The sequence below is a fragment of the Lissotriton helveticus genome, chromosome 3_1, assembly GCF_964261635.1.
Source record: "Lissotriton helveticus chromosome 3_1, aLisHel1.1, whole genome shotgun sequence".
Lineage (NCBI taxonomy): Eukaryota > Metazoa > Chordata > Amphibia > Caudata > Salamandridae > Lissotriton > Lissotriton helveticus.
Window position 1 is genome coordinate 712,739,987 of NC_136061.1, and position 25,373 is coordinate 712,765,359.

Consider the following 25,373-nt stretch of genomic DNA (forward strand, 5'->3'; position numbering starts at 1 on the left):
AACCAGGAAAGCCGTCTTTAAAGTCAGAAGGCGAAGAGGACAGTTGTGAAGTAGGTCAAAGGGAGCGCACATCAGGAATGTAAGAACCAGGTTCAAGTCCCACTGAGGCATCACAAACGGAACAGGAGGAAACGTGTGTGTGATGCCCTTAAGAAATCTGTTTACAATAGGGGACTTGAACAAAGAAGGCTGATCAGGTAGCCTGAGAAAGGCTGAAAGGGCAGAAAGGTAGCCCTTGATAGTGCCCAGAGCAGGGCCCTGCTGGGCAAGAGAAAGAAGGAAGAGAAGAACCTCAGAAAGAGGGGCAGCAAGAGGATTCACAGCCTTTGCTGTGCACCATGCCACAAATCTGTTCCACCTGGAGGCGTATCCCAACTTTGTGGAGGGACGCCTGGCTGCCAGAATGACGTTACAGACTTCAGGAGGCAAGTCAAATGGCCTCAACTGTCGCCGCTCAATCTCCAAGCATGGAGGTGGAGACTGGACAGGTTCGGGTGGAGGACCGTCCCCTGCTGCTGCGACAGAAGGTCCTCCTGAAGAGGCAGACGAACCGGGGGATCGACTGACATACTGAGTAGCTCGGGATACCAGTACCTTCGAGCCCAGTCCGGAGCCACAAGGATGACTTGGGCCCGGTCGCGCCTGATCTTCTTCAGCACTCTGGGCAGAAGTGGTATAGGCGGAAAGGCGTACAACAGACCGCAACTCCACTCGCGACGAAAAGCGTCTCCGAGCGAGTGCCGCCTTGGAAATTCCAAAGCGAAGAACTGATGACATTGCGCGTTGTCTTCGGTGGCGAATAGATCTAACCAAGGCTCTCCCCATCGCTGAAAGAGGCCTTGCGCCACGTCCGAGTTCAGACGCCATTCGTGATCCATCATGCACCGACGGCTGAGCTCGTCCGCCCTGGCGTTCAGAGAACCCGCCAGGTGTTGAGCCACCAGGGTCACGCCCTGGCGTTCCAGCCACTGCCAGAGGCACAGATCCTCCTGGCATAGGGTCCACGACCCCACCCCGCCCTGTTTGTTGCAGTACCACATGGCGGTGGTGTTGTCCGTGAACACCTGCACTACACTCCCCCGGACAGAGGGGAGGAATGCCTTCAGTGCTAGACGAATCGCCCGCAACTCCAACAGGTTGATGTGGAGCCGGGCCTCCGCCGGAGACCAGAGGCCTCTGATCTCCGCCTCTCCCATGTGGCCTCCCCAGCCCTGGAGGGACGCGTCCGTCACAACTACGTGCTCCGGTTGGGGAAGGGAGAGGGATCTGCCGCAGAACCCAATCGCGGTCCGTGAGCCACCACTGCAGCTGTCTCGCAGTGCCCTCCGAGATCAGGACGTGGTCGGACAGATTGCCCTGATGCTGGGCCCACTGAAACTTCAGGTCCCACTGGAGAGCCCGCATCCGCCACCTGGCGTGATGCACCAGAAGGATGCAGGAGGCCATCAGCCCCAGAAGCCGCAGCGTCAACCTGACCGAGACCCGGGATAACGGCTGAAAGATGGGAATCAGAGCCTGAATATCCCAGACCCGCTGTTCGGGTGGATAAACCCGAAACTGCGCCGACTCCAGAACCGCTCCGATGAAGAGGAGCTTCTGAGAGGGACACAGGTGTGACTTTGGCACATTGATGGAGAACCCCAGCTGGTGCAGGAGATCTGCCGTAGTCTGGAGGTGGCTGACGACTGTCTGGGGCGAGCCCGCCTTCAACAACCAGTCGTCGAGGTAGGGGAAGACTGAAACCCCTAACCTGCGCAGATGAGCTGCGCCCACCGCCATCACCTTTGTGAACACCCGTGGGGCGCTGGTAAGGCCGAAGGGGAGCATGGTAAACTGAAAGTGCTCGTGGCCAACCGTGAACCGCAGGTAGCGCCGGTGGGCCGGCAGGACGGGGATGTGGAAATAAGCGTCCTGCAAGTCCAACGCTACCATCCAGTCTCCTGGGTCCAGGGCAGCCAGGACCTGAGCCAGTGTCAGCATCTTCAACTTCTCCTTCTGGAGGAAGCCGTTGACGTTCCGTAGATCCAAGATAGGGCGTAGGCCCCCTTTGCCCTTCTTGGGTACCAGAAAGTAGTGGGAGTAGCAACCACACCCTACTTCTGACCCAGGAACGCGCTCGATGGCCCCCTTGGCCAAGAGGGCCGTAACTTCCTCCTGCAGAAGTCGCAAATGATCCCCCGATACACGGTGGTTCTGCGGTGGCATGGCTGGAGGAGTCGCCTCGAAGGGGAGGGAGTAGCCCCTTCGGACGATTTGCAGCACCCACCTGTCCGAAGTGACAGTGCGCCAGTGGAGGTGGTGATGGCGAACCCTGCCCCCACTGGCGTCACATGGGCCTGAAAGCACGGACTAGGAGGGTTTTGAGGCAGATGCTGCGGGGGAAGGTGCGGACTGACCTCGCCGTTGACCCCTACCGCCCGGACAGCGGTTACCACGGCCGCCACCGCGTTGGGTATTGCCCTGCGGAGCGTGGCTAGCGGCACGTGTGGGTGCACCCCTTCCGTGGCCACAAAAGGAGTGATAAGCAGCCGATTGCTGGCGCGGGGCCGAGAGGCCCAAGGACTTGGCCGTAGCCCTGGAGTCCTTAAAGCGCTCGAGCGCATGGTCTGCTTTGTCGCCAAAGAGGCGACGGCTATCGAACGGCATGTCCATGAGTGTGTTCTGGACATCTGCCGAAAAGTTGGCGGACCTCAGCCAGGCGTGGCTTCTGACCGCCACCGTCGTTGCCATCGCTCTGCCTAGCGAGTCGGTGGTATCCAGCCCACACCTAATGGAATACTTGGCTGCGTCCCGGCCCTCCACAAGGGCTTGGCCGAGTTTGGCCCGTACCTCCAACGGGCACTCTGGCAGCACATCCGCGACCGTATCCCACAGGGAGTGGGTGTAACGGCCCAAGAGGCATGCGGTGTTGGAAGACCGCAGACCCAGACTAAGGGATGAGAATATCTTCTTTCCATACTGCTCATACCTCTTGGATTCCCTGCCCGGCGGGGCGGACGGGAATGCGGTCTGGGAATTAGAGGCCTGGATGACCAGGCTCTCGGGGGTGGGGTGGGTGGACAGGAAACATGGGTCGCCCGGGGCTGGGCGGTGGCGTCTGGCCACCTTCCTATCTACGGGCGAACCCACAGCGGGCTTGGACCAAGTGCCCAGAAGAACGTCGGTCAAGGCCTCATTAAAGGGCAGCAGAGGCTCGGCCGAGCTTGACTGCGGTTTAAGGACCTCAGTGAGGAGATTAGTCCTCACAGCCGCGACGGGGAGCTCAAGGCCCAAGGCCTTGGCAGCCCTCATCAGCACCACACTATAAGTTGCCCCCTCCTCCGAAGCCACGGTAGGAGGGGAGACAAAACCAGTGTCTGGAGAGGTGTCCAGGCCACTGGCCTCCCCAAGGTCTCCTGTCCAGTCCTCTTGAGACTGACACTCTCTGGTCAGAGGGTCCTCAGACCCCTCCCAGTCCTCTTCATCACCCATCTCCTGAAACTCAGGGTTCTCAACTAATGGGGCCTGTTCATAAAAGTGAAATTCACCAAACGACGTCTGGAGCGGCGCCCATCGGGGCCGTCCCGACGGCTGAACAGGAACGAAGGCAGGACCGGGGACGGCGCCGCCCGAGGACGGCGCCGAAGGCGACACCTGAGAGTCCGACGCCGGGGAGGTCGTAAGATCCACCGGCGTCAAACCAGATCCCGAAGGAGGTCCAGCGGCGTCCTGCGGCGCCGGGCCCGAAGGCGCCGGCGGCGCCGGAACAACTGAACCCCTCGGCGCCGGGCCCGAAGGCGCCGGCGGCGTCGGGATAGTGGGGACCTGCGGCGCCGGGCCCGAAGGCGTCGGCGGCGTCGGGGCCGAAGCACCCGCTAGGGGCCCCAGACGGGTCCGCTGGGCCCGGAGGCGCCGCGGAGCCCGTCGGAGGAGAGAGTTTCCTCATGACCATGAGGAAGCGCTCGATCTCCTCTCCTCCTGCGACGCGTGTAGCCCAGGGACCGGAGGGTGTGGAGCTGCACGCGGCGCCCGCGACTCCGACGGAGCCACGTGGGTGGTGTCACCCGAACCCCCGGCCGCATCGTGCGAGCGTCGGGGGGAGTCCGAAGAGCGATGACGCCGCTTGGACTTCTTGTGCCTCTTACCTGACGACGACTTCGACCCGGAGGAGTGCGGCCTACTCTCGGAGCTGTGGTGGCTCCGAGCCCGCGACCTGTCCCTCGACCTCCCATGGGATCGGGACCTCTTACGGCGTGGGACCGACTGCCGGAGCTCGAGGCGCCTGCGGGACCGCTCCCGCCTGGCTTTCGAAGAGAGGGCCCGGCAGTCGGAGCAGGCCTTGTCGTCATGGTCGACGCCCAAACAAGATAAACACACGCGGTGAGGATCCGTAACCAACATCAGGCGGTCGCAATCGTCACAGTGCTTGAAGCCGGGCATCCCAACGGCACCGTTCGGAGTTGAGAGACTTCGAGAACAATCAAAAGTGATCAAAAAAGTTAGTCAAAAATTGACTAGGGTTACTGCTTTTTCCAGATCTGCGCTTGCTGGCGCGGAAAAAAGAAGAACTGACGTCAGCACGCGGAGGCGGCGTCTAAGTACTCCCACGACGTCATCACGGCACCCACGACGCCGACGACGGACGCGGAGCCGCAGACGACGCCTACCGACGCGCAAGGGTACTGCTACGCAAAAGTTTCCGGATCCAGTCTGACGCCTGGGGATATTCTAAGGTAAGGAATCTAATACTAACGTGTCTCTTTCAGATACGGTTTGCAGTCCGACCGCCTTACTACAATGAAGGCGGTCGAAGTATAAATCGCCCGGTCTGACCAACTGACTTCTGACTGGCTCAAGCCTGTCGGCCAGTCGGAACCGCAACGTAATCCCTTAAGGACGGCGTTTCTGCCATCGGGATTACGATGTTGGTTTCAGACAGCCTTGCCTTTCCATGCTGGCATTTCTGACATGGAAAGGCTGTCGGAAATGGACTTTGGGGGCCCCTAGCAGGGTCCCCTTGCCTTCGCGGCCTACGGTTGTGAGCCTGGGGTACCTCTGTAAATCCCTGCACCCTGTGGCAGGCGCCATGATGATCTATGGGGGCTTGTGCTGCGACAGATTTCCGACCGCAACACAAGCTCCCATAGAGAAATAGGAGTCTGCGACCACACCATGTGCGGTCGCATCGTAATAATGCAGTTGGGACCGCCGACCGGAAGTCGGATGATCCCAATTCTGCGGCGATACTGCTTGACGGCAACTACGACCGGCATCGTAGTGAGGCCCTAAATGTGTCCATAATGTTTTGTTATCATTTAAAATAAGTAATTGTAATGTTTTTAAGATTTTTATACCATGTAATTATGTATAAAATGTTTTAAGTTTGCAATATTTATATTGCATAATCAAAAAAGGTTTGTTAAATATAAATACTCCTCTTTTAACATATTCATTTTTTGTGTTTTACAACAGTTGTAACATCTTAAATGTAACTGTTTTACATTACAAATATAGTTAGTTTGTTTCGAAAAGTATGTATAAACAAATACATTTTTAAAATAACTAACATGTTTAAATAACTTTAATTACGTTTACTTAGTGAGTGAATGGATGAATGAATGAATGAATGAATAGTGCATGTGTAGCACACACATACACCTAATAAAGAGGTGTCTAGGCACTACAGCCAATTAGCTACCTATGGGAGAAACAGGAGACCGGATGTATCATTCTTTATTAAAAAGATTACATTTAAGCCTCTTTCCGATGCATGCATAGTTTGGTTGACTTGAAAGAGAGAGGGGCATGGTGTTCAATGCTTTAGCTATCAGAAATGCCATCAATCGGACTCCCTGTCTGACTTTATTATTTAGGTTATTTGACAAAGAGTTTGCTTTAGATCGCAGCAATCACAATACCCAGAGAAGAGAGTGGTCATTTAGGAGATTGCTGTTGTGATGTACTGTGTTTTATGGTAAAGGCAGATTGCTTTGAAGAGACTTCTCTGGCTAATGGGTAACCAGTGTAACCGTCTCAGATGGATGAAAATGGAGCGCTTCTGCGCTTTGTGAACATTATAAGGAGGCAACCAGTAAGAAAGTGCAATAAACTAACCACGAAGAAGTTATACGAGCGTGAACCACTTTTTCTGTGGAAGATGTGAGACAAGAAAAGATCTTCCTGAAAACTGCAAAAAGGTGAAAGCAGTAGATTGTAAAGGACTGAATGTGCTTTTAATAGCTGAGCCTGGTTCTGAATATGAGTCTCACGTTTTCTTGCACACTCAGCAGGCACTGGTAAAAGACCTAAAGAATTAGCCCTATAGTTAAGACAGTTACAAGGGACTCATTAGTGATAGAAAGGAGCAGTTCTTTTTCTTTTCTTTCCCCCTAATTTGAGCATCGCCTCTTTTCTTACCTTTTTAGAGTGTGGCCTCCCTTACCCTGAGCTTGGTCCAGGCGAGGTGAGGTAATATCCCCTGTCATTATGGGTGAGTAAGGTATTCTGGTTGCCCTTTACACATTTTTTTATATATAGAAGTATACCCAATGTACTGATACCATTTTGCATCTCTTTGTAGGTGATTGATAAACCAGATGACATGGAGGAATAGGAACTCATATCCTTTATGGTGTTACTTTATTCACAGTTTATATGGTTTTTTTCTGTGTAGTTCACACTAGCAGTTGCAAAAGAATTTTTGAGAACAGAGGCCCTGAACAAAGTCTTAGGAGGTAGTCCCCTGTATGGCAGAAACATGTCGGCCCACAAGCAGTGTTTTGTTTATATTGCTTTTTTGCGCTGTTCTGGTTTTTAATTAGAAAGAGGCTTACAGCCATTAAAGTTGTCTTACTGTTTGCTCTCTATTCTACTTTTAATTATCACTTTTGTTTATACACTCACGCTTTGCACTGCACTTGGTCCCATTTAGTGATCTCACGCATGGTCTACAAGTAACATGTGGGTTTGACCCCAGTTCTATTTGGTGGGTCTGTAAGCAGCCTCAATGATCTAGAGACATCTCAGCCCAACCTTTGGATGACCAGATGAGAAAATTAGATCGCTAACAAGATTTTGCTGGGAATCCATCTCTGGATCTTGGGTCTCACCTACTTTTGCTGGTGGTTAGATGCGTTGGGTTATTAATTCTGTATAATACTTATTGGTTATTTGTGTTGTATATTGGTGACTTCTTAGCCTCATGAATTGAGAGTATATGATTGACTCTTTGTTTCCTTTTTTCAGATCCCCTGGTTTCTTTGTGTTTGAAGCTTCTAAGAGACACAGAAACAAATCCTATCTGTGTAAAAGTACAGAAGGCATGGCCACACGGGAGAACCCCCGACTGCTTAAGGAGAGCACAAAGTTTAAGGACCCCACCCCCAGGCAGGCCGCCCTATTGCCCAATTACAAACAGACCAGATGATGGACGGAATGCTGAACAAATCAAACATTCACCCCAGTCAAATAATTAGGTTAAATCCATAGTTTTTTTGTACTCCATACTATTTCAGTTTAGACCGAGCCTTATCCAAATCAGCTTTGACCCTGCTCCCTATGGGAACAGTCCAAACCGAACTGCCAGGCCAGGCCCTTCCTGGACCAGAAACAAGCATCCTGGGACCAGTTTGGGGCATCACCCCATATCAGACAGGCTAGCTTGAATCTGGTGGCATAGCGAGCATGGGACCTATGTCTGGGCATACCCATCCCACTTAGGACGACAAATGCAAAAAAAGCAGATGATATATGGAATGCTGAACAAATCAAACATTCACCCCTCATTGACACATGCAGGTTAAATCCATCATTTTGTTGCATGCCATGATATCTCAGTTTAGACCCAAGCATATGGAACTCAGTCGTGACCCTGCTATCCATGTGAACAGTCCAGCCCGAACTGCCGGGCCAGGGTCTCCCTGGACCAGTAACAAGCCTCCTGGGACCGGTATCGGGGTATCACTCTATATCAGCCAGGCTAGCTTGAATTGGGTGGCATAGAGATCACAGGACCCACGTCTGGGCATAACCCTCCCACTTAGAGTGACAAATGCATAAAGAACAGATGATGGACAGAATGGTGAACAAATCAAACATTCACCCCTAGTCACAGATCTGGGTTAAATCCATAGTTCTTTTGCACACCACGCCATTTCAATAAAGTCCAAGCCATATGCAAATCATTCTTGACCCTGCTCCTCATGGGAACAGTCCAAACCGAAATGCCAGGCCAGGCCATCTATTGCCGAATTAGGAAAGCATCCCACTCTATACTTCAAAAAGGCCAGCACAAAGGACAGGTGCATAAAGAAAGACAACTCGCAGGCGTTAAGATGTACATGCTTGGGTCTACTCCTTGCCCTTCAGCCTTTTAGATAGCTTCGACAACACGGAAAAGGCTAAGTGCGGAAGAGACGGCCTTTTCCATGGGCTATAGAAAGGTACCCAGTAGGTGGTGTACGCAGCTTGGTAGCTGCTCTCAATGGTCATGGGCATTGATGCACTGCAAAGAAGAAATTAGACCCGGGAGTCCTAATTGTTCCTTCCCCCCTTGCTTCTCCTTAAAAGTCATTTTTTACAGCCCAAACACGTGTTTAAAATAATTATTAGGGACAAAAGGATCAGTATCTTATAGAAGTCTGAGCTGATACTGTTCCAATTAGTAAACAGTAGATGTGTACTTGCAGGCTCATATTCTTGTCCTAGAAGGAGTGTGCTGATTAGGCACATTTCACAATGACAAGCTGGCAGTTAAGCTCGCTTGTGGGTGAACGTTATACCACTGGTGTGCAACAGGCAAATTCAGCAATAAAATTATGGACAAGAACAGAGTATGCTGTTAGTATTGTGTGCACTCATTTAGCAGACTGATTCCAGTCTCGCAGAGTTAGCATGCCTGAGGTATGGCAGACATTTCTAATGACAAGCCTAGTTAACCCATAGGGGACCAGTACTGACTTTGTTTTCCAGGCAAACACTTGTACAAACTTTTATTTAATATTATTTTCTATGATGGATGAAGGTAGGATCAGGTGTACAGATAGTACAGAAAAGTTAGACCAAATCCACTGTCAACCAGATATGGTGAACCTCCACATCAAGTACCTTATATTCCCTATTATAAACTGCTATGAGGTTTGTATTGCACATTAACTGATGGCTAACTGACAGGAATGTAGAGCTTAAATTCATATTTCATACACCTTGTAGTAACTTTTCGGCTTTCTTCCTCACACACACCAAACATATGCTAGCTACTTAACAGGCAGATGGTTCAATGCTGTCTTTTACATCACTCTTTAGGTAATGGCTTGTTGCCCCACACATGCCACTGAATAAAGATGAATGTGCTAATTAATCCCTGGCCTAGGTCCACATAGTGTACAAATCATGGAGTTAAACATTGCCAGCTTCATCAAAGCTATGCTCTGAAAATGAAGGTATCAAGACCTTTTGTTTGCTGTGCAGTATGTTGCTGTCAAACCAGCTTACATTTTCAACACATATCCCCAGCTTTTTGTATGACAAGAAATGTTATAAACTTGGAAAAATAAACAAATTTGCATGCCAGACTGAACAATTTTATGCTGACAGAACTGACACTAGTTACCAAAAATGGTACTATTGGTACCTAAACATTGACTGTGCAGGATTTTTAAGGTAGTTATTTTGCAAAAGGCTTTCCTTGATTCACTGACACCACAGAAGGAAATGATGTCTGTGGCATGTGTCTGATAGACACCGCCACCATATTATTCCTTTTCCGCCCCAGCCGCAAGGCGACCGGGGCGGAAAAGCGGCGGACGGTCTTTCTGTCCGCCGCGGTCCCCCCGCCCTACTAATATGGCGGGGGGGAAATCAAGAGTGGATGTCGGGCGGATTGCCCCCGCCAGGCTGGCGGTGGCCACCACCAGCCTGGCGGGGGCAATCCGCCCGACATCATAATGGACCCCTAAGTGTATAGTCCATATAAGGTAGTGAGACTGAGTACTTGGGGTAGTGGCATACTTTTGGTATGCCCTTGATTTTACATGGCACTACACAGAGGATGATGACAGCTTCTCCCGGACAGTGGAAGTGTATTGCCTGCATTCTTTTGACTGGAGGGTGGAGACCCAAAGACCGAAGTGAGGAAAGATGGAGACAGACCTGCCGTCAGAAATTCCTTGTTAGCAACGGGTTGCTAATCAGTTATTCCTGAGCACTCCAAAGTGGTAGATGGTGATGTGTACTTGTGATCCACAGATGCAGATAAAGTTCTGCTGTCATGTGAAGCCAAGAACTGGTGCTAACATCCCGCATGTCACGTGCAACTTTGTGTGAAGTGTTTATAAAATATGCACAGCAGTAGGACTCTGCATGTGTTGCAGTCCGAGTATTGAGGCAGTGGGATCCATTTTGGATGCCTCTGAAGTAGCATGGCATGAGATGAATGATAAAGATGTCTTTCCCGTACAGTGCAATCATATTCCTTGCATTCCTGGTGCTGGCTGGTGGAGACCCAAACACTGAACTGAGTATGTAGCTAAGGCCACGTTTAAAAATTTCATGAGGGCCTTGTTAGCAAAGGACTGCTGCCTACTTCTTCATGTGAACTGTCATTTGGTAGAGGGTAGGGGTGAGGTATAGGTTTGTGTTTTCTGTTGCTCAAAGTTAGGATGCTTCTAGGCAGGGCCTGCCCTTATGCCTGACCCTAATTATTGCTGCAGGAAGGCTGGTGGCAACCAGTTACAGAGATCTCACACTTAATTGTGCTCCTGTTTTAGATATTCCTGCTTGAGGCCAGCCCCACTGCTACCAATTGTGAGAGCGATCAGTTTGAACAAACACTGCGCCTGAAAATCGTCAGCAAATCCATCACCTTGCAAAATGCTACGCCTGAGGAACAGACAAAAAAGACAATTGAAAGCAAATCAAACCAAACTGGTTCAATAGTGGATCCACAACCTGTGCAAAAAAGTGGAATCCTAGCCACCAGTTCTAAGTTCTTCATGATCAAGCAAGAGAGTGCACCACAGAGTTCTCAAAGAGCAGATCTGTGACAATAGCTAGCGTCGGCCTGGCAGCCAGACTTCCACAGGTGAGGGGAAATCACCTTAGCACTTTTTGCTGGAGGTAAGTTTCTGACTAGTGCTTAGAAGCCAGCTGGCAGAGAAAGGGAAGGACCTCCAGAGGGGAAGCCCAGTGTGTTTCCGGCAGTAGGAGCACCCAGAGAAATCTGAATACAATAGAAAGTGAATCTTGGAGTGAACTATGCTGTGAGAGGTCCCCCCATAATTTTGGGTGGTTTCTGTGTGAACTGCTCCAAGACGTTTCTAGAACTAGCATCAGTATGTCATCCGGCAATCTCCTGTGAGCCTGCAAGACTGGTGCTGCCACTATCAACGTCAGGAAGACGACCCGTGTCGCTGCCCAAGAAGATGCTGTGATTGGCCTCGAAGATGCACTTGCCACACCTGTGCACCTGACTGGGGAGTCCACCACTGTGAAAGATGAGTGCTGTAGCACAGGCCTGCAGTTGTGACTCTGTTGAGAGGTTCCTATTCCAGTGTGAAGTCGCTACTGTAGCCCGAACAGAAATGCAGCAGAGGCTACAAGAGCAGGTATACAAACCACAGCCAATGCAATGCTAGAACTGAAATGCCAGCCAAAAGGTAAAAGCAGAAGAGACTGTTTTTGCTTGAGTGAAAAATGTTGAACTGAGTTGCCCAGAAAATCAGTAGGGTCATTTGAAGTACTCTGCCCTTTTAACAAATTAATGTCTATGCCCCCAGCCTACCGGGGATTGTAGCCTTTAGAAATCTCAGAGAGAAGGAGAGAATAACGGAAGGAGTGTGTAGCCCATTCCTGAAGATTTTGACTGAGATTCCAACGCTGTACTTGCAATTCCTTTAGAACTATGTTGTATTTCCTTTTACTTCCTTAAAGTACTTTCTTTATCTATAAGATAAGCACTGGGCTGTACAAAACATTATGGTGTCTGTTGGTTGACTTTTGAAATCTGTGATTTTGGTCCCCACAACCCCTCCCTTAGAAGATTTCAACTGCTCGCACTAGCTATTCTGAAAGTCAACGGCAGAATGGGTTGTACTTGGCTCAGTTAGCAGGGCTATAGAAAGAAGGACCCCTAGACGTAAGTTGAAAACAACCTCGACCCCTAACTGTTGGGACCCACTAGCCCCTGTCTGTCCTGTGACATTGCAAATGGGGTCCAAAAATATCATACAATTCTCATTTTTGTTAAAGTGTCAGCATCCCTTCTGCAAATGCTTTCCAGAAGGAAGTAATTTATGGGCACCGACATTTGTAGGATCTCTTGGGTGATTGTGCAGGTATTATCACCACAGTGAAGCATTTTAAGCCAAGATTGCACCCAGTGTTCTATTATGTAAACCAGATACTGATGCAGGTACCAAAATCCTTTCCCACAACCAGGGGCGTAGCTTAAGGGGGGTGTTTGGTGTGTTACAAATTTAATTGTATTTTCTGATTAATAGTGGGGTACACACAGGTGCTTTCAGTTGGGTATGGTGAGGTTTCTGCCAAAATTTCGTCTGGGATTATTGCTCGCACACTCTGACAAAAACCCACACCACACTCTCATCTTTGTTGTTGAAAGTCCCCCAAAATGTTGCTTATTCTATAAAATATTGTGTTTGTCTCACTTAGTACTCATACCAGTCGGGGGCGTGGCTTGGCAAGCCACGATGGCGGCTGTGTCCTGCTGAGGCTCCGCGATCGGGCTAGCATCTTGCCCATTTCCTAAGATCGCCGGGAGCCTCAGCCCACACATTTTGCTCCGCTGAGGCTTACCTGCTGTGGGCGACCTCTGATGAAACTGCGGGGGCTGCGGACGAGCGCCGATCACCGTCCCGTCCCTCACCGGAGCCGGGCGCCGAGTATCTAAAATGGCGGGCGCGGCTCCCTCTACCAGCGGTGGGCACCACTGAGGGACTATCCTCGAGGCGACGGCACTCGGCGGAGAGGACGACTGGCGGCCCCAGACCTTCACCGCAGGGCAAAGAGACCAACTCACGAGCCCTTGCACCACGCCAGGTGATCTCTTGCGGTGACAGCCCGGTGCGCAAGATGGCGGCCGCCGTCCCGACGATCCACTAAACCGGCGCTCCTACACGACTGGGAGCCCACCCCAGCGCTGATCGGCCCACTGTCTCAAACTGACGGACGCCAGTGGGGGTACCACCTGTGTGCCGCTGGGTCCTCCGGAGACCTCGATCCCATCTGAGGGCGGTGAGTGTCGACCCCCTACCCCCCCCTTCCCCTCCTGTGACCCTCGGTGCCGGAGACCCGGCGGCCTCCTACCCCATCTGGGGCCCGCCGAGGGGTCGCGGACGGCGCCGGCCCTTGGTCGGGGGGGGGGGGAGGCTCAGAACTCTTCTGCCGCATTGCGTGACCCAGAGGACCCGAGTGCCTGACTTTAAGATGGCGCCCGCAGAGGCCGAGACGCCGTGATCGACGTGGACTTCACCCTGCAAGTGCGATCACACGCCATACCGGAGTCGCTCATCGACCCCCTCCCCCCTCCCGGGCCCTGGTCGCCTGCTCGTCGACCCCCGGGGTCGCCTGAGGGGGTGGGATCGGACCTCACTGTCACGCACCCTGTCCCTGGAGAAACCTGGACAGTAGGCGCAGTGACCATCTGCTGTGCATCTCCTGACACCTGGGCTGTCACCCCCTCGCTACCGCACATCACTCTAGCAGAGGTCCTCTGGAAGGAGGGAACGCAGTGACCGCCCCGAGACCAAGGGAGGCTAGGGGCCCAACCTACTCTGAGCTACTGCCCACCCAGATATACAGAGGAGAGGTGGTTTACTGATTACGGAACGCGCGGAGGGCCGGGCCCCCCCCATCTCTAACTGCACTCATGGGGAAGACGAGACCCACGCAGACGATGACTGTCCCCGAGACGGCCCCCGAGAGGATGCCTCAAACGAGAACATGGACGCAAGCCAACGCGTCGCAAACCGACCCCACACTATCGGCAAAATTGGACCAAGTATTGGCGGCAATCGAATTATCCCGCCTATCAATGGAGGAGAGATTGGGCGTCCTGACGACGGACATCAGTCTAATCCGCGACGACCACCGCAAATTGGCGGACAGAGTGAAAGACGGAGAACGGATTGTGACCGACCTGCGGTGAAAACACAGGAGGCGGAACTGAAGGAGGTCCTGCACCGCGTGGCGGCCCTCGAGGAACGCACGGTGGACCTGGAAGGGCGCTCGAGACGCTGTAACATCCGCGTCCTGGGCTTGCCGGAAGGAATTGAGAACTCGGACCCTCTTACGTACATGGAGCTCTGGACCAAATCTTTCACACCGGAGGCGGAAAGGTCGGCATTTTTTTCCATTGAAAGAGCACATAGGGTCCCGGCCCGGGCGCCCAAGCCGGGCCTCCCTCCGCGACCCATGTTAGCTAAATTCTTACATTTCCGGGACCGCGATGCGGTGCTTCGTGCGGCCCGGACGGCGGGCCCCCTACAAGTGGAAGACCAACACGTTATGGTGTTCCCGGACTATGCCCGAGAGGTCCAACACCAGCGTTCCACCTACCTCGACGTCAAGAGGCGCCTCCGCGCAAATGACCTTCAATACTCCCTGCTGTTCCCGGCCCGCCTAAAAGTACTGCACAAGGGGAAAGCCCTCTTTTTCAACACGGCGGAGGAAGCACAGGACTGGACTGAGTTCCACTGCCCAATAATCCCTAATCCTGGACCCCAGAGAGCACGCAACAACGACTTCAGACGCTCCAGGAGACGAGGTGCGAGCCGCACTCGATCAGGCCGCCCCAAAAGCCAAACATCATCCCCCACGGGCTCGCCCGATCTCACGCAAATCATGCAAGAGCGACGAGAAGCCTTAAGAGCGGTGACTGGACTACACACGTCACCCATAGTGTCGGATTTGGAGGGTCGTCCGCACCTGTTCACCCCAGAGAAAGACCGGGACAGCGACGGAACAATGTCGGGAATTGGACCAATCTCCTCCCCCCTTGTTATGATACAAACCTCGGACGCTACCCTGGCCAATCAACCTGGCACCTCTTCATGATGAAAGAACTTTCTACTGTTATATCCTTTTCATGGTGACCTATTGTATTGCGCGGCGTCTAGGAGCCTAGACTGTTTTGTTTAATAATTGTGAGCGCTTGCGAGCGATAGACGCTTATCCTACCAGAGCCCGACCCGCGCACAGGCCCAGCAGCGACACACGCTGCCACCCCCGCAGATACCCATTGTATTTTTTCCCCTAGTGGGACGTTTGTTTGGATATGCCACCTCCGGTGAAATATCCTCAGTATTGGGACTGTTTCCCGCCCAAAGTTCTGTTTACGGTTAATTCCCAGAGTCCCTCCCCCATGATTGTGGAAGCATGGCGCACTAGAAATACTCGGGACACGTACACACTGGCGGCCGTCGGGGGCTTCAAGGGGGTCCCTCTCCCACTCATGTCACCGTATGAATGGCGAACTCACGATCAGACATTAATATCCTCACACTAAATGTGCGAGGCCTGCACACGCCCAGCAAACGCTACACTGTCTACTCATACATTAAGCGTATGTCAGCCAATATTGCGTTCCTGCAAGAGACGCATATGAACGCCACCGAACTCTCTCGCCTGCAGCTCAAATGGCGAGGGACCTTTTGTGCCACTCACTATTCAGCGTTTGCGCGCGGCGCGTTAATTTGGGTTAGGCCAGGTACTCCCTTTCGAGAGCTCCGACGGGTGATAGATAGAGAGGGCAGGTATGCGCTCCTAGAGGGAATACTTGATGGACAGGGTATACTCCTTGGCAGCATTTACGCCCCCAATATAGATCAGGATAAATTCTGGGACCACCTCACGGGCGTTCTGGCCCAGTTCACTACAGTTCCGTGGGTGTTGGGAGGTGACTATAACTGCACGCTGGACCCCACCCTGGACCGCTCGCATCCTCCCCCCGCACATTCCCCGGCTCCCCGACAGGCAGAACTCTTCAGGGCATGGACCACGCACTGGGCACTCACTGACGCATGGCGACACCTACACCCACTGGCTCGCATTTACTCCTTTCACTCGATCCCACATAACGTTAGGGTCCGCCTGGACCGTTTCCTCTGCTCTGCACCTATCCTCCCTAAGATCACTTCCATGGATTACCTGGGTCGGATCCTCTCGGATCATGACGCTCATATCATTCGTCTAACCTGGCGCCCCCCGCACCCACCTGTCCCCACCTGGCGCCTCCCTAGGGCCTGCCTTTCAGATCCAGTATTCAGAGACGCACACGAATCCAGTATCCGCGATTATTTCGCGCACAACACTAACACGGCATCGTCGGTACTGGTTGAATGGGACGCGTTTAAGGTGGTGGCGCGAGGGGAATGCATCAAGCAGGTGGTGGGAGTGCGTCGCACCTTGGAACGGGCGCTCCAAGCCTCGGAACAATCTCTGGCCGCGCTCACTAAACGGCTTGACGACTCGAAGGAACACGCTGTGCTCATGGCCAAGACGAAGACGGAGTATCAGTCTGCCTGCGCTGACCTCCGCAGATACAATTTTAGGGCTTACGCCTCTAGGGTTCATAAGGACAGAGACAAGACTGGAGCGCTACTAGCCTGGATGGCGAAGCAGGACACCGAAATCAAGCCGATCACGGATATTGTCAACCCGGATGGTGTATTGGTACGCTCGCAGGCCGAGATCCTCCTAGCGTTCCAGCGCCACTATACGCAAGTGTACGGGACCCCGACCCAATCCTCCCCATTCTCTGTGGACCGCTTTTTGGACCCACTGACGCTGCCCACAATCTCGGACATAGACAAGCGCGCCCTTGACGCCAGGATAAAACCTTCTGACATTACCCAGGCAATTCGCGCCATGTCCCGGAATAAAGCGCCGGGACTGGACGGTTTCCCGTTGGAATACTACTCGACTTTCTCGCCTCTAATAGTCCCCCATTTATCACAGGTGTTCGAGACGTCTCTTCATCTAGGGAGATTACCCCAGTCACTGCGGGAATCCGTGATTGTCACCTTTCCCAAACCCCACAGAGACCCACTCCACATGGGGTCGTATCGCCCCATTACGCTCCTGTCGGCCGACTGTAAAATCCTGGGGAAATTTCTGGCTGACCGTTATGCGCAGATCATACGCCCGCTGGTCCACCCAGACCAATGCGGCTTTGTCCCGGGAAGGAACACCTCCCAGAACCTCCGCCGAATCTTCCACGTTCAAGACCAGATACGTGGCAGATTTCCCCGCGCCGCCTGCCTCATTATGGACCTGCAAAGGTTCCTTGAAGACAGGCTGCCTCGCGCTGCTTGGATTGTGCGCTCGCGCTATTGCTGTGACTGACTACTGCTGTATCAGCGCTTTTTAATTTTTTGTTTCAATTTTAAAATAATTTTTGATCTTAGCTGCTCGCTGTAGCGCTATTACTGCCCCTCACCCACATTTAAAATATACAAAAGCACCGCTATTTAGCGGGTCCGGTTCTGGGGTGTGTGGGAGCGCCATACTTGTCAGGTTTGGAAGCCAGACGCCGCCATCTTGGTGCGGGTCGTGGCGCCTGATTAGGCTATCTACGCCGGCCTACTTAAGGCGGAACCTATGCAGGGGCTCTCCTTGCAAAGGTTCCTTGAAGACAGGCTGCCTCGCGCTGCTTGGATTGTGCGCTCGCGCTATTGCGGTGACTGACTACTGCTGTATCAGCGCTTTTTAATTTTTTGTTTCAATTTTAAAATAATTTTTGATCTTAGCTGCTCGCTGTAGCGCTATTACTGCCCCTCACCCACATTTAAAATATACAAAAGCACCGCTATTTAGCGGGTCCGGTTCTGGGGTGTGTGGGAGCGCCATACTTGTCAGGTTTGGAAGCCAGACGCCGCCATCTTGGTGCGGGTCGTGGCGCCTGATTAGGCTATCTACGCCGGCCTACTTAAGGCGGAACCTATGCAGGGGCTCTCCTTGCAAAGGTTCCTTGAAGACAGGCTGCCTCGCGCTGCTTGGATTGTGCGCTCGCGCTATTGCGGTGACTGACTACTGCTGTATCAGCGCTTTTTAATTTTTTGTTTCAATTTTAAAATAATTTTTGATCTTAGCTGCTCGCTGTAGCGCTATTACTGCCCCTCACCCACATTTAAAATATACAAAAGCACCGCTATTTAGCGGGTCCGGTTCTGGGGTGTGTGGGAGCGCCATACTTGTCAGGTTTGGAAGCCAGACGCCGCCATCTTGGTGCGGGTCGTGGCGCCTGATTAGGCTATCTACGCCGGCCTACTTAAGGCGGAACCTATGCAGGGGCTCTCCTTGCAAAGGTTCCTTGAAGACAGGCTGCCTCGCGCTGCTTGGTTTGTGCGCTCGCGCTATTGCGGTGACTGACTACTGCTGTATCAGCGCTTTTTAATTTTTTGTTTCAATTTTAAAATAATTTTTGATCTTAGCTGCTCGCTGTAGCGCTATTACTGCCCCTCACCCACATTTAAAATATACAAAAGCACCGCTATTTAGCGGGTCCGGTTCTGGGGTGTGTGGGAGCGCCATATTTGTCAGGTTTGGAAGCCAGACGCCGCCATCTTGGTGCGGGTCGTGGCGCCTGATTAGGCTATCTACGCCGGCCTACTTAAAGCTCCACCTTCTTTCAACGCGCAGCGGTGACGCGCAGGGTGGCGCCTTCTCTGCGCCTGAGTCGTGCCAGAGTCCTGCCCGTCTGCGCCCGTCAGCGTTCCGGGAGCGGACGGGGCAGGACGGCTGGCTGGTTCTACTTATTGTCAGGTGCTTTACTATTGTCTGTCTTCAGTATGTCGTATAGATACTCTTCTGAAACTCTTTTAACTCTTCGTTCTCATGTGGGTCGTTGCCACTATGTCTTCCCCGGTAGTCGGGCGTTAAGCAAAGGATGCTCCAATTGTGGTTGGCGCCTCTCGAAATGTGAAAAGCTCACCTTGATTTCTAAACCGCCTCCTATCGTCTGTTTACTCCTTAATACACGCTCTTTAGGTGGCCATGTGCCTGATATTTGGAACTTGTTGCATAACTCTAATGTATCCTGTCTCTTCCTGACCGAAACTTGGTTAAGTGACTCCTCAACTCCTGACTTAGTCAACGCCATCCCTCCCGATTATTCCATCTTTAGGAGAGATAGAGCGGCGGGACGAGGAGGCGGTGTGGCTATTATTGTCAACAAACGGCTGCACTGCACCACTTTTCCGGTTGACAACATTCAGGAGACAGAGGCCCTTGGCTTTACACTCCATCTCTCCTCATCTCAGGCCTGTACCGGTATTGTTTTATATAGAGCTCCTGGCCCTGTAGGCTCTTTTTTAGATGAGCTCCAAGTAGCACTCTCAGTCCCGTGCCTAAAATCTGAACACTGTCTACTGCTCGGTGACTTAAATATTCATATGGATGATGCTACTAACCCAGATACTACTAAATTGATAGATATCACCACCATGCTGGGATTATCATCTTTCATCCATGAACCTACACATAATAAAGGCCATACTCTAGATCAAGTCTTTTCCTCCCGTCCTATTGATTCTCAAGCGCCGCAGCCGGTTTTGTGGTCAGATCATTATCTGATCACCTTTTTCCTGCCCTGTGTTTCTCCTCCCAGAAGAAAATTTGTGAGTTCTTCTAAACGTGTGTCCCGACCCTTTCATCTTCTCTCTAATGAGAGCCTATTACAGGTGATGGAAGCTACACCCTGTACTTTATCGGGCTACGTTGAAGACGATCTACTCTATTTTACCAACTGGCTCACGGCAAGATTGGCAGCTCTCGTTCCTGAGAAAATGACTAAGGTGGGCAATAAGAGGCTCTCCGCCCCTTGGTTTACTTCTCAGCTCAGGGAAGCTCGCCAAAATTGCAAGAGAGCCGAAAGAGTCTGGCGGAAGGACTACAATCCTTCGGCTAAAGCCAAATTTAAAACTCTGACTAGATCCTACCACAAACTGATTTGGAATGAGAAAAAACTTCATCTGGAACGTCGTATTGACGAGGCGGGCAACACAAGTAGGGAAATTTTTAAAATTGTTAAGGATTTTACTGCACCATCCTCTAGTACCTTGGATCAATCCCTTTCAAAATCTTGGCTGACGGAATTGGCACACTATTTCGTTAAAAAAATAACGATTATTCAAGAGTCTCTTGCCAGTTACTCCAATGGTACTAAGGTGGATTTAACGGGTGCTCTTTCCCTCACCAACCCAGTGGTGGCCCCTACTCTTTGCGAATTTCCCCCGTTAAGCCCTGACGCTTCATTAGCCCTTCTTACTGGACTGAAGTCTGGTTCACCTTTGGACCCTTGCCCGGTCTCCTGTCTTAGGAAAATAGCCCCAGTCTTAAATGGTCCTATTAACTCCATTCTTAATGCTTCTTTGTCATCCGGTGTGGTTCCCTCGGCGTGGAAAGCTGCGCTTATTTTGCCACTTCTAAAAAAACCAACTTTAGACTCCACCGTTCATGCCAATTATCGGCCTATATCTCTCCTTCCTGCCTTGGCGAAGGTGGCAGAAAGACATGTGCACAGAACGATCTCGGACTACATCGAAGAGAACGATCTGTTGCACAACACCCAATCCGGTTTTCGTGCAAACTATAGCACGGAGACCGCGTTGCTGGAAGTCACTGTCGCCATCAGAGAGGTGCTGGATGCGGGAGGCAAGGCCATGTTGGTCATGCTGGACCTGTCGGCGGCGTTCGACACCGTTCCCCACGAAACCCTCCTAATACGTCTCTGGGAATGTGGTCTTCGGGGGACGGTGTGGAACTGGCTTAAATCCTTCTTAGCCGACCGCCGACAAACGATCTGGGCGCCTCCTCACTCCGCAGCTATGGCACCTCTGGAAGTGGGAGTCCCGCAGGGGTCTATTCTTAGCCCCCTGCTTTTTAACATCTTTTTGGCCCCCCTTGCAGAGGTAGCGGAGTCTTTCGGCGCCCAGATCGTGTCCTATGCCGACGACACCCAACTCCTGTTTACCCATAACAGGAATGAGGTGTTTGATGGGAGCCGCATCAGAAGCTGTCTAGAGGCGGTCTTCGGCTGGTTCAGGGAGCATGGTCTAAAATGCAACTCCGATAAATCGGAGCTGCTTTTTTTTGGTTTTTCCTCTGAGCCAGTTTGGAAAAGTTGGTGGCCTCAGGATTTGTTTCCACCTGCTAAGGCAAGTGTAAAAGCCAAAAATTTGGGTATTATGATTGACAATGATCTTTCTTATGGGCCCCAAATATCTAGCCTGTCGGGGAAATGTTTTGGCATCCTGCGGATGCTGAGAAAATTTTTGCCCCTGATATCCACCAAACACAGACGGATCATTGTTCAAGCACTTGTAGGGTCCAGATTGGACTACGCGAATGCCCTCTATCTAGGGCTTCCAAAGTACCTGGTGAGGCGGCTTCAAGTAGTCCAAAACTCAGCTGCCCGTGCCATTTACGGGCTCCCTAGACGTGCAAGTGCCTCTGTACTGCTGCAAGAGCTGCATTGGCTTCCCATAGCCAAGAGAGTTCAGTTTAAGAGCCTGACGCTGACTTTCAAAGCTCTTCATGCCATTGGCCCCAAATACATGAGGAAACGTTTGGCTCTCTATAAACCAAACAGAGCCTTACGGTCTGCCTCCCTGTCTAAGATGGTAGTCCCGGCCATCAAACGAGCTAGACAGGGCGGTCGCTCTTTTCACCATTTGGCTCCCCGTGCGTGGAATGAGCTCCCGCTTTTTCTCAGACAGATTCCCTGTCTTTTGTCCTTTAGAAAGGCTCTAAAAACTTGGCTTTTTACTAGATAGGCCTGCCATTTTCCTTTGTTGTCGTGTTGTGTTGCCATATTGAAGGTTTCCTTCGCCAAAGCGCCGGGACACTCCTTCGGGAGTAGCTGTTGCGCTATAGAAGAACCGAAATAACATAACATAACATAACATAACCTGGAGAAGGCGTTTGACACCCTCACCTGGCCCTATCTCTTCTCGATCTTGCAGCGCCTGAATATCGGCCCAACGCTCATAGCGTACACACGCCTCTTGTATACCGACTTGACCACGCGGGTACGTATCGGGAAACGCATATCACCGGCGTTCGCAGTTCGGCGAGGTACGAGACAAGGGTGCCCTCTGTCACCCCTCTTATTTGCGCTGGCAGTCGAACCGCTGGCGATTCGGCTCCGTCGGGAGGGGATGGAATGGGGCATTCCACTTGCAGACAGCACGCATTGCGTGTCCATGTACGCGGATGATCTTCTCATTTACGTCCGAGACATCGAAATGGACATGACCCCTATAGGGATGGCGCTGGCGGACTTCGCAGAGGCCTCGGGACTACAGGTGAACTGGGACAAGTCCACAGTTTACCCCCTACACCCGAACCTACCCCCCCGGGAGGTCGGGCTTGGAGCGCACACCCTCTCATGGTCCGCGGAAGCCCCCCGTTACCTTGGTGTCCGCTTGTATCATTCCCCAGCTGACCTTTTCGAGGGGAATCACCGTAAAGCACTTGCCAGTCTACGCCCGGCGGTCGCTTTTTGGAATAAGCTCCCACTGGCCCCAATAGGAAGAATAGCTCTAGCCAAAATGATAATGCTTCCCCGACTCCTTTACCACTCCACGAATTTGCCGGTAATACCACCCAGATCCTTCTTCCGCGACGTAGACTCCCTCCTAGGGACCCTTATCTGGGGCGAGGGCCGCCATAGGGTCGCCCTGAAAACCCTTCAACTTCCTACGACACTGGGAGGGCTCGGAGCTCCGTCCTTCGAGTCATATTTCCTCGCGGCACAACTCCAATGGCTATCATACTGGACGGCGGACCGTTACCCTCAGGAGACTGTCACCTCGACGGGCAGAATCGCAACCCCGGAACTCACCCGTCTCTTCTCCCGGGAACCAAGCCACGACGTACGTACCCCCTCCAGGTGGCGATAGCGCGTCGGTGCATGATGCGGATCCACCGAATGTCCCCTAATAGGCCTCCGTATTCCCCGTTGTTACTGTTGATAGGCAGCCCCAGGCAAGACTCCTACTTTACGGCGCCATTCTTCACCGAATGGTCGCGCTGCGGCATCACGGATCTGGAATCGTTATTTGAGGAAGGCCAGTTAAAGTCACTTGACCGCCTGACCGCTGAATACGGGCTCCCCCCGGGCCAATTCCTCAGGTATCGACAGCTGATTGCCGGATACCGGCCCCATTTTAACCTCTACACTGGCGAGCCAGACACGCATCCAGTAATACACGCTGTCCTGCGTATGGGGGTGGGACGCCACTTAGTTACCTGGCTGTATAAATCCATTCGGGAACTTTCACAAGCACCTCTGACAACCTTGCGGGCTACATGGGAGGAGGACATAGGTCGCGCACTACATGACTCGGAATGGACTAAAGCGCTCGAGGCCCCTAAACGCGTCTCTAGGAATGCCCGCTTCAAGAACATCCAATACTATATCCTACACAGGGCGTACCTCACCCCAGCGCGCTTACAGAAGTTCTATCCCTCCACACCATTCTTATGCCCCAGATGCTGCTCCCCCGCCGCAGACTTTCGCCACATGTTCTGGAGCTGTCCAGACCTTCACTCCTTTTGGCAAGCGGTACACAACACACTGTCTGACCTGACAGGTCTTACTACACTGTCCACCTGGGAATCCAGCGCATTAGGTATCCTCCATGTCCCTAAGCAAGCCCCAGTGCATAGGCGCTTCGTGTCCTTAGCGCTCCTGCTGGCGAACAGATGCATAGCCATGCGCTGGCGATCCCCGGAAGGTCCCCCTATAGCAGCATGGACGGGGGCGGTCAGTAAGTGGGCGACGGCGGAGGAGGATGCTCTTAGAGAGGAAGAAGCCAGGGGCGCGCGTAAATTTCCCATTTCCATGGAATGGGCCATGCTTCTCTACAGTTTTCGACAATCCACGCGAATGGGTGACCCCTCTACTCCTTCTCCCCCCCCGACCCGAGAAGACCGTTTACGTCTATCTGTTGTCCCCCTCCCTGAGGCAGGTTCCGGATACCCCCTGCATCCTGATTAACTTCCCACCCTTCTGGAGTGCAGGCTGAATAGCTCCTTGGGCTCGTTTCCCCCCGCCCCCCCCGACGCCCATCGCCGATATTTCCACCACACTAGCGCCCACACGCTTCCCCCCCACGGTTTTGTCCCCCCCGTTTTCTGGTACCACCATTACATAGACTGTACAGGCCCCGCTCCACCGCCCTTTGAGACGGGACATTATATTCCTGTTAACATACACTGTCCTCCTTGCTATACAAGTTCATTGTCTTCTGACCTGCACACATGGTTGCATGGTATGTACTGATTTCTGGAGGGAATGGATATTTGTACCAGTTGTTTAAACGAAAAACACGCTGCACGCATGGCTGAATGTTGAGGCCACGTCAGCGGCTTATTCACGATGTACCGTATACTTTGATGCAACAATAAAACAAATTTCAAAAAAAAATTGTACTCATACCAGTCCGCATTCCTCTCCCTTTCCGCTGCCCTTTAAGCCACTCTCATGGGCCATGCTTGTCATATCATGTTTATAACATTATGTGCCAGTGTGATTGTCGGGAAATCTGAAGCTCACCACACCCCAATCTTACTGACCTAATGCACTTCAATTGACATAATCTGCTGAACGAAAATACTTTATTCTAGTTTAGCAATTAAAGAAAGTTAAATAAGTGTGACACAAAAAAAGAAGTCCTACCTTTGGCTCTGCATGAAAATAGTCTTGGCTTTTTTCCAGGAATTATAAATAATAAAAATCCAAAAAGGATAGAAGAGGTAGCATCTGATTTATAACCTTTCCTGTAAAAATGTAAATACACCACATATTAGGTAATGGAATCACAGTGATCCTGCCTCTTACACAGCTCGTTCTGTCTTAAGCCCCCAATAATTAAGTAATTAAAACAATATTTTGTAAAATATGGTTTCTACATACACTGGAGTTAGGCTGTTACGGCACATACCAACTGTTTTATAGCAGATCCTAGGGCAACATCTGATAAAATCTTTTCTAAACATCTTCTGCTAAAATTGTTTTACCAAAACATCTTTCATCATAACCACGACTGTAGCAACACATTGGACACAGTTTAACGCTGCATTAAATAGCTCAAAAGCAAGATTGTGCCGCACTATTTTTATTGAAGTTGAGCAACACAATTTTATACGATAAATGTATTACATTTCACGAAAGTAAAATATTAGAAAATATATATCACTATTTTTAAAATCTGTAATACCCTTTCCTTACAATTTAAAAACGAAATAGAAAATTAGAAAGACATTTCCTGCAATGATAATACTTTTTAAAGAGGTTCCTTACCAACGTTGTGTGTATGGCAAGATAGATACACAGATAAGGTTATGAGGATATCGGTGGTTACTCCCAGAGT

At 51.6% G+C, this 25,373-nt stretch overlaps 1 protein-coding gene across 1 annotated transcript in view; it reads right to left on the reverse strand.

Annotated features, from left to right (window-relative positions):
* Positions 1 to 25,373, reverse strand: part of LOC144822877 (solute carrier family 13 member 1-like) — a 701,886-nt gene that overhangs the window by 123,380 nt on the left and 553,133 nt on the right. The window contains exon 12 of the mRNA XM_078680852.1: positions 24,680 to 24,780. Within this exon, the coding sequence (XP_078536978.1) occupies positions 24,680 to 24,780 (101 nt within the window). The remainder of the gene's footprint in view (positions 1 to 24,679; positions 24,781 to 25,373) is intronic.